The 10,521-nt window shown below is 38.7% G+C and overlaps 1 protein-coding gene across 1 annotated transcript in view; it reads right to left on the minus strand.

Moving 5' to 3' along the window:
- Rfesd (Rieske Fe-S domain containing) overlaps nt 1-9,906 on the minus strand; it is an 11,835-nt gene extending 1,929 nt beyond the window's left edge. The window contains exons 1-3 of the mRNA XM_031360673.1: nt 9,807-9,906; nt 984-1,159; nt 857-891 (exon numbers count right to left, since the gene is read on the minus strand). Of these exons, the coding sequence (XP_031216533.1) occupies nt 857-891; nt 984-1,158 (210 nt within the window). The 5' untranslated portion in view covers nt 1,159; nt 9,807-9,906. The remainder of the gene's footprint in view (nt 1-856; nt 892-983; nt 1,160-9,806) is intronic.
- Nucleotides 9,907-10,521: the final 615 nt, after the last annotated feature.

Raw genomic sequence — 10,521 nt, forward strand, 5'->3', positions numbered from 1 at the left:
AAGGCGTGCGCCACCACCGCCCGGCTGTCATTTTCATAACAGATACATGCCCTATATTTGGAACAGGAACATGTATGGCTACCATGCAGACTTGTACTTTATAGCAATTAGACAGAACAAGACAAAACAGAACAAGACAAAACAAAACAAAACAAAAAAACAAATGGAAGACCGAAATTAGATAACTAATTTCAGAGTATAAGAAAGCAAAGGCAATATTTCCAAATTCTTCAGGTAATATTTTAAAAGCTGTTTTTTTCTCAAATACTTTGAAAACCTTTTATTATATTGAATATTATTATAATATAATATACTGAATAATACCCTTTATTATATTGGAAATAAAATTCAAAGTATACAATATGTAAATAAAAATGAATATTTTAGAAATGCAGGCTTATTGGAACTACTCCATTTGCTCTTAATATTCACAAACACACTGTTAATATCCATCCATACCAGCAGAGATAGGCCTGCTCCATTAACTTAATGGGTGTATAATGTTCCACAGCATAGCTATGTTATGATATATTTATGAATGAGATGATCTTAAATTTTCCATTATAATGATACTGCAACAAGCTTTTCCTATATATAATCAAACATTTATGCAATTATATTCACAGAGTAGATAACAGAATATATTTGTTAGTTCAAAGGACATACTTGTTATTTGTCTGGAAAATCATTTTCTTTACATTTTAAGGTATGAATAGGTAAGAATAATGACAATCATCTTGAAAGCACTAAAGTGGAATTGAATGTAAATTATCAATCTTTGAATAAAGAATAAAATAAAATGATAAGAATGTAGGAAACATTTGAGTTTGTTTAGAGTAAATTTAATTTTACATACCTCAATTTCTCCCAAGTGTAAGGGCCCTCCAGAATCTGAAAAGTATTCATATATCTAGTCACTAAATTAAATTTTGATGGTTTTGTGAAAAACAAGTACAAAATCTACAAATGAAAACAAATCTTACGATAGCAGCGAATGTCCATAGCATGATATTCCCCTTTGTGGTAGAAAATGACCACTTCTCTATCATGGACAACAGCTGTCATCCTTTCCAATTTTCTAATGTCCTCCTCTCTGCCAACACAGACGGAAGCATATTTCTTCTTTTCCTCATCTTGTTCAGAGATTTCATCGTCCATGCTATTTAGTGAGGAGAAGAGGGGATGTGAGGAGAGGAGAGGAGGGGAGAGAGGAGGAAGGAGGAAAACACTGTAAGTGTTCCTTTCTACTCTGGATGTCTTGACATTAATGAATGTATTTTTCTATAGCTGTATAGAACAAAATATTTGTTTGTTTTTACTTTGATTTAGAAACCAAACATCCACCAAACCAAGGAAGACTCCCACTGTCAGGGAAGACATAGGTCACTGTCAATACTCAGGAAGGTTATTTCCAAGCAGATGCATAAGCCTGAAGAGACTACAGTCTCATTGCACTTTCATTCCTTATCAAACCCAATACTAAAGAACATCCAGCTGTTCTCTGCACTTCTTCTGCTAAAGGGCCCATGGATGCCCTGCCGAAGTGGCTCACTTGAAGTGTGTGAACACATAGCCAACTTTTGTGTATCCAACTAGGTAAGTACTCTGTACGAGAGATGTGACTGGATTGTTCACATTCACGGACACTAAGATGACTTTCTCCCTTTGATTAACTTATACAAGAGGATTATAGGTCATGCACTTTTTTTCTTAGAATAGATACTCAGCCACTGTCTCATGTATACCTTAAGACTATATTCACACTATATGTGAGAAGAGCCATCTTCACACATCACTGTTGGGGTTTCAGGACCCTTATGTGACTCCACAAAGTAAACTCACCCACTAACAGAAAATGCTAAAGTACAGGGTCCTGTAGGTATCTGGACTGTTTCCTTGAAGCAGAGCCAATTCCTTGCTTATAACAGATGACAGAGGTGACAGTGTCATGGTAACATCTAATCACAGCCATTCACAATACCAACAGAGAGACAGCTTGAGGAATGACCAAGGTGGTTATCTCCAAAAGCCATCACAGAATTAATTACAAATGAGCTATCCAGGTTCTCCTTCAAAGTTTTCTCCTGGTTAGAGATGAATATTTTATGAGTGCTTTCTGATCAATGACTATGTGGTAGCACTTTTGGAGTTAGGACATGCAAGCCTTCTGCCCTCTCAAGGACTGTGTTCAACATGGCATAATTGATAATGAATATATAAATATAAGTGACACATTAAAGTAAAACGTGATGAAATTACACTGGGTGACCTGTGAAAGAAAGTGGCAGGGTGAGGACATTTTGCAAAGAATGGACTGTAGAGTCACTGAGATAATCAAGTTGAAACCCCTACACTAAAACAAGCCAGATGTGTGAAGCACTGGTGGAGAAGAATTCCACTCTGAAGAAAGAGCAAACTTGGTTAATCTGAGAAAGAGAATATAAACTTGGAAACAATCCACAGGATTGGCTGACACTTGGCTAGAGGTAACAACTAGTTGTCGAGCACTGGTAGAGACAGAGAGAGACACTTCTAGCACTGGGGAGTCACTAATTGATATACAGCAAGGAAGTCTTACATGGTCCCCTTTTAAAAACAGTGTTCCAGGCTCTCTAGAAAATGGATGATAACAGGGCTGGTATAAAAGCACAGAGAATAGAAAGCTGCTCCATATAGCAAAGCACCAGAGCCAGGGTGAGTTGGCCAGAGCGTTTCCAATGTGGGAGGACGAACCAATCCCTGAAGCCCTTCCCATTTAAAGGACAAGTGGAAGACACCAAGAGAGGCAAGACCAGTACAGAGGGAAGGCCACTTCTAATGGCTACATGCAACTGATCCATTCTTTACACTTTCACCTGCCTTAAATACAGGTAGGTAATACGCAAAGAGGAATCACCTGCCTCAAGTACAGGTAAGTAATAAGCAAAGAGAAATCAAGGCAGACAGTGAGGCAAAAATCACTTAAGTGATGCATGAAAAAAACTGAAGCTGCATTGTTCTAAAACTGGTTGTTAGCAAAAAGCTCAAACTATCTTGCCCCCTTTTTGTAAACTGACTTATTTTTTTTATATCTCCCAAAAAACAAATATTGGTTATAATCTAACTAAAAGTTTATATCCATAACAGTCATTTTAGCTCTCTTCTGCCTAAATTTCTAAGTTTTATCTGGCATTTCACTCTTTGGGCCAAATGAAGAAGTTAAAATGTGGAGAAAAAAAATCAGGGTTTAAGAAATTACTCAATATTATTCATAGAGACAGTCTCAAGGGCTATAGCTATGACCCACCCTCAAAAATAGCCATTGTGTCCACTCAGCAGATGTTCTTCAAGATGCAAAGCTACACAGATGTTTACAAGGCATGCTTGTTTTTTCGACAGGTCTCATGTGTCTCGTCTGGCCTTATGCTCCTGATCTTTCTGCCTCCATTTCCCTAGCACTAACATTACAGGCCTTAGCTACCACAGCAGGTTTATGCAGTGTTTGGCATCAAATGCAGAGCTCTGTGTACACATGGTAAGAACCCTAACAACTAAGCTCTCTCTCCAGCACCAAATGCTATGTGTATGCTTTCAATACCCAAATAATTCTTTGATCATCTTAAGAGACCTCAATTTATGTTTACATCAGACAAAACCTTCCAAATCAAAATGAAATAATTCCAGAGTTTTGAAGCAATCCTAGATTTTATTTTGTTTTGTTTTTTGATTCCCTCTTTTAAAAAGTTATTTTATATGTATGGGTGTTTTATCAGATCTCTGGAGCTGGAGATACAGAGAACTGCATGAATCATGTTGGGGTTGAAAATCAAACCTAGGTCCTCTGGAAGAACAGCCAGTGCTCTTAAACCTCTGAGCCATTGCTTTAACCCCTTTCAATTTGATCTCAGCAGTTTTATAATTGTGTGAATTTGTTGTTACAGAATGAGGTTTACAACTTTGTCTTATGCAAGATAAATCATTACATATGGAAAGAAAATGAAGTAAAAATGATGTCCCACATTACCAGCAGAAACTGCTATTAAACACACTAAGAAGTATACTGTCAAATGCTTCTAATATTAAAAATATAGTTGTCTAAAATTGAAAATACTATGAATCACATGTTAACTTCAAATACTCCAACTGTATGAAGACAATCTACCTTCTAAACTGCACCGATACTGCAACATCCATAAGCACTTAGTACACATTTTACTTGACCAAACAGAAAGCTATCATACTGGATAATTTCAACTTGAGGTTAACATTCTGTGTATATGTACCTACACATCCAACTTGTTTAAAGGAGAACTTGGACCTAGATTATATGACTCCAAACCATAAACCTTACAATGTTAGGAATGAAAAACTATGACTCATTTAAAAGCAAGTTTATAAAAACAGAAAACATTTACTAGGAATAAAACCCTTAGTGAGTTTATTAGAAGGGAGCTTTAAAAAGGGGGAATTCACCAGCTACTGTAACAACGGGGACAGCTAAATCAGGTGGAAGATAGGATATCTGATAGCATTACAAGCTTGGGTTCTAAAACATGCATGAATGGAAGGAGAAATGTGTCCTGATATGGTTCTGAGAAGCAAGAACTTTCATTCCATGTATAAACTTTACACAAGTTTAGGAACTACTGTGGAATTCACAGCCAACTCTTGTTCTAATTAACCTAGTTGGGCTGGGATGCAGCTCAGTGGTGATGACATAAGCTAATGCCGACACAACATGGTATCACCCAGGAAAGCTGAACAGTCTAGATCCAATATCCCACTTGAGGAATGTTGGAAGAATGGCTACGCCAACAAAGGACAGGAAACAACACAGACCATTAGTAATGGAATGAATGATTTGTATATCCATTCAACGGAATGCTGTATATCGGTAGAATTGGACTCATTTTAAAGTGTGAACATAAGCTTTCATTTTTAATCATGTGCAAAAGCACATAAAACCAAATAATGTTATTAATGAATACATGCTCTTAAAATATTTTCCTTATTATTAATCTTGATATTTTGCCTATATGTATGTCTATACAGGGTATGCATGTCAGGTGCCATATTAGGCTAGAAGAGGGCATCAGATCCCCAGAACTGGAGTTACAGTTTTAAATCGCCATGTGGGTGCTAGGAATCGAGTCCATGACCTCTGGAAGAGCAGCAAGTGCTCTTAACTGCTGAGCCATCTATCCAGCCCCTATGAATATGTATGTATAGGATAAACTAAAGAGAAAAGAAAGAATAATAAAAATATTCTTAAAGGCCTCAAAAACGCTGTTAGTTTTTATATTTAAAGTTATTATTTGTAGTATTTAGGTTGAAGACTACTTTATGTCTTGGTTGCAAACTCAAGAAAAATAGGGGTTTGTATTAGAGCATTTACCTACACATAGATCAAGAATCAACTCTTTCAGAATTTTGTATGTCTTATATCAAAACTTAGTACTAGATAAGAAGTTAGTCACCCTCAGCACACACTAAAAACTAACAAAAATCCAATAAATGTAGACTAACTCTCAAAGGTAACCACTCCCAACAAGCAAACAAACAAACAAAAAAAAGCAAATACAAACTTCCTTCAAATTTTAGTGTTTGAACATAAGACATTTAAAGGTTTGCCTCCAACCAAGAAAAGTATAGAGAACTTTGAAGGGGCTGATAAGGAAGGAACAGAGAGGGCTCTGTCGACTGATAACAGTTTCAGAGAAGTATGATTAGAGCCTTGTATGAGCTTAGATAAGTATTACTTGTCAAATAATAGTTTTCTTCTTGTATAATAAATAGTACCATTTGTGGTATTAATAATTATTTAAAATTAACACCCATATTGTTCTTAATTAAATACTATGAATATTGCAATCCATTGTGTTCATGTTTAAAATTTAAATTTAAATTTTTGTTACTCTGATAAACTGTTCAGGCATGCCTAATATGCCTACATATAGTTCCTCTATTTTTAAAAAAGTAGAATCTTTTAAAAAACGTGTAGCTTTTTTATACTGACAAAAAAAAATTGTACGTATTTACAGCATAGAACCTGACATACACATACACCATGGAGTGACTAAATTAGACTTACTGAAAAGAGAGTTGCTATACATAATTAACATATTGTGATAAGAACATTTTACTGCACTTAAGTTTTTCAAGAATACAAAATAGTGTTAACCATAAACACCTCGTGTAAAGTAGAGCTAAGATAAACAGAGTCTTTTAACTAAATAAAAGAAAGCATAAAACTAGATAACTACTCAATTTGAGGAATAGATGATTTCCTTTTTTAAAAACCATCCAGTAGAAAAAAGACAGCATTTTCAACAAATGGTGCTGGCTCAATTGTCGGTTAGTATGTAGAAGAATGCAAATTGATCCATTCCTATCTCCTTGTACAAAGTTCAAGTTCAAAGTGGATCAAGGACCTCCACATATAACCAGATACACTGAAAATAGTAGAAAAGAAAGTGGGGAAGAGCCTTGAGCACATGGGCACAGAACACCAATGGCTTATGCTCTAAGATCAAGATTTGACAAATTGGACCTCATAAAATTGCAGAGCTTCTATAAGGCAAAGGGCACTGTCAATAGGACAAAATAGCAACCAACAGATTGGGAAAAGATCTCTCCAAATCCTATATCCAATATAGGGCTAATATTCAATATATACAAAAAAAAAATCAAGAAATTAGACTCCAGAGAATCAAATAACCCTATTAAAAATGGGGAACACAGCTAAACAAAGAATTCTCGATCTGGAGAGATGGCTCAGCCGGTAAGAACACTGACTGCTCTTCCAGAGGTCCTGAGTTCAAATCCCAGTAACCACATGGTGGCTCACAACCACCCGTAATGAGATCTGACGCCCTCTTCTGGTGTGTCTGAAGACAGCTATAGTGTACTTACATATGATAAATAAATAAAAATCTTTAAAAAAAAAAAGAATTCTCAACTGAGGAATATTGAATGGCTGAGAAGCACCTAAAGAAATGTTCAACATTCTTAGTCATCAGAGAAATGCAATTCAAAACAACCCTGAGATTCTACCTCACACCAGTCAGAATGGCTAAGATCAAAAACTCAGGTGACAGCAGATGCTGGCGAGGATATGGAGAAAGAGGAACACTCCTCCATTGCTGGTGGGATTGCAATCTGGTACAACCACTCTGGCAATCAGTCTGGTGGTTCCTCAGAAAACTGGACATAATATTACCTAAGGACCAAGCTATACCACTCCTGGGCATAGTTCCAAAAGAAGCTTCAACATATTAATAAGATACATACTCCACTATGTTCATAGCAGCCTTATTTATAATAGCCAGAAGCTAGAAAGAACCCAGATGTCCCTCAACAGAGGAATGGATACGGAAAATGTGGTACATTTACACAAAGGAGTACTACTCAGCTATTAAAAACAATGAATTTATGAAATTCTTAGGCAAATGGATGGAACTAGAAAATATCATCCTGAGTGAGGTAACCCAATCACAAAAGAACACACATGGTATGCACTCACTGATAAGTGGATATTAGCCTGAAAGCTCTGAATACCCAAGATACAATTCACAGAGCACATGAAGCTCAAGAAGAAGGAAGACCAAAGTGTGGATACTTCTGTCCTTCTTAGAAGGGGGAACAAAATACCCATAGGAAGAGTTACAAAGTGTGGAGCAGAGACAGAAGGAAAGTCCATCCAGAGACTGTCCCACCTGGGGATCCATCTCATATACAGTTACCAAACCTAGACACTGTTGTGGATGCCAACAAGTGCTTGCTGACAGGAGACTGATATAGCTGTCTCCTAAGAGGCTCTGCCAGTACCTGACAAATACAGAGGTGGGTGCTCTCAGCCAACCATTGGACTGAGCACAGGGTTCCCAATGGAGGAGCTAGAGAAAGGACCCAAGGAGCTGAAGGGGTTTGTAGCCCTATAGGAAGAACAATAATATGAACCAACCAGTACCCCCAGAGCTCCCAGGGCCTAAACCACCAACCAAAGAGTACACATGGCTCCAGCTGCATATGTAGCAGATGATGCCCTTGTTGGGATATCAATTGGAGAGGCCCTTGGTCCTGTGAAGGTTCTATGCCCCAATTTAGAGGAATGCCAAGATAGGGAAGCAGGAGTGGGAGGGGGGGTTGGTGAGCAGGGGGAGAGGGTTTTGGTGGGGAAACCAGGAAAGGGGTTTAACATTTGAAATGTAAATAAAGAAAAACTCTAATAAAAAATATCTCTTTACAAGCAGCAGCAGCAGCACTGATGCATTCCAGAGAAGCTACTGTCTCATTATGAATCCTGCTGCTGTACTCTTCCCACGAGGAAAAAAAAAATAATGCCTTGTCTCTCCCTCCAAAAGCACTGTTTCTAAAGTGCTAGAGAGCTGGAGACCATAATTTTTTAATAAAGAAAGATGGGTTTTGACAAAAAAATAAATAAATAAATAAAAAATGTAGTTCTGTTTTTACCATTGTCTTTAAAAAAAAACTGTTTTGTTGTTCGTAGATCCCTAAAATTAGGTTTCTTAAAGTGAGAATTCCACATAAAACTTTGTTTTAGAAAAGTGGATGGCCCCAGCAGTTTTAAACACCTTCCTAATGTAGATAATTCATTCAAGTATACAGTCAATGGAGACAAAAGACAAGAAATTAAAGGTACTCACACTCACAGTCACTCCTCTTGAGCAATGACTCAGGGGCTCTTAGAGTGGGGACTTGGCCCACACATTATTATAATGCTTATCTCTAGGGTGACACCCTTGCTTTTAGGCTCAGGGAAGGGAAATGCTTTAGCCAGTAGGAGTTTGATGATAATAAATACATACGACTGTAGGAGTTTTACCACAACATATGACTAGCTACATTTCACTACTGCTTGGACACTTTGCAAGTAAATGTTCATTACTCCTCACAAAATTAAATATCTATAAACTCTTATGTTGCTTGGTGTAACTTTCTTGTAACTAGCAGCCAGGGATTTATAAAAGAAAAAAGCATGTGGCCTCAAAGAAAATCAACTTGAAAGCAACAAAAACCGTTCAGCAAAAATGTATAGAGAGCTTTATATTCGCAATGTATTTTCTGTATTTACATGTATCAGAAAAGATGGTTCCGAATTTAAATCTAGGAATGCTAATGTACAAGATTGTGTTCACAAATATTGAAAGTAAAACACTTGCCCACTTTAATGAAGCCATGCAGCTGAGCAAATTACTGCCAATGTCTGGTATTAAAAATGACAAGGAGTTTCACCTGGGGCTGAATCCCGGAATGCTTCGTTTAGAGGCCTGTATTATGGGGTGTGCAGAGGAAAACCACATGAATGCACCTCTACTATATACAGCTGGGTGCAACCACAGGAAACGCAGATTGGTAGCCACCCCCATGACTCTTGCAGTTCTAACATCAGCTTTATTTGTTAAGACAGCCCGCAGCTGCTAGACTGAGCGGCGCCAGGGACAGCACGGCAACCAGCCGCAGTCCCGACAGCCATCCCAGGAGAATGTGTGGGGTGCGTGGGACACCAGAAGGGTTAGCTTTCATAGTTTACGTGCACAAGCGCGGGACAGTGTATTTAAATAGCTGCAGGCCAAACTGTCAAGGTGAACAGTTCAAGGGAACAATGGCTCCCGAGGCCGAGCCATTACGGAACGCCAGCCCACGAGGGACAAAACGCTCCCAGCTCAGACACCCGAGGACTCGGAACAGCCGCCAGCCGCCGCAGGAAGTGCAGGCCTGGCGGGTGTCCGACCGGAAGCAGCGTGCCAGAAAGCTCCGCCTCCACGCCCCGCACCCATTTCCCGCACCGCGAGAACCCAACCTACCGTGCTCGGGTCCTCGCCCCGCCCTCTCCACCCAGCTCCGGCAGCCCCTGCGTCCTGCGCCTGCGCGAGGCGAGTCTCTGAGGAGGCGGGGCAAGGGTCACGTGCTAGGAAGGACCGTCTCCCCCTCCCGCCCCCCCAATCAGGCTGCCGCCCTGTTTCTGGGCGGGACATGAGTTGGTTTGATGGTGACAGCCAATCTTCTCTGCTCTTCCACCAAAAGTGGCATCATTTTCTTTCTTTCTTTTTTTTTTAAGAACGATAATCGTACTCACTCTATATTTATCCAAATTTTAAATGCACTCAGCAATCTCGTGCCTAAGCGAAATAATACCTAGAACATTCGAATATTTTATAGCCATATACATACCCAAAGGTCCAATTCCATACACTGCATCATACAGGTTCCCATGTGTAATATGCTCTCGTTAACACAAAGAACTTACTGCTTGAGATACAAATAGGTTAAGTATATGTGTATACTAAAGCTTTTAAAAATTAGTAGATTTAAGGGGAGATGGTGTGTTTTCACGGTATTAAGAGCAACACAAGAATTCCTCATACTTTTGCTCAGAGGTGAAAGCTAAATGAGTCTTAGAGGTTTGCAAGCATTCTCTGTAAACTGGCACATGGTAAGCACTTGTAGAGCCAGCTACTGTGGGGGCTGGGGTGGATAACTTGAACCCATATGTTGGGCAGCACAGACACCCTGCTTAAA

The sequence above is a fragment of the Mastomys coucha genome, unplaced genomic scaffold (genome assembly GCF_008632895.1).
Source record: "Mastomys coucha isolate ucsf_1 unplaced genomic scaffold, UCSF_Mcou_1 pScaffold8, whole genome shotgun sequence".
Taxonomy (NCBI): domain Eukaryota; kingdom Metazoa; phylum Chordata; class Mammalia; order Rodentia; family Muridae; genus Mastomys; species Mastomys coucha.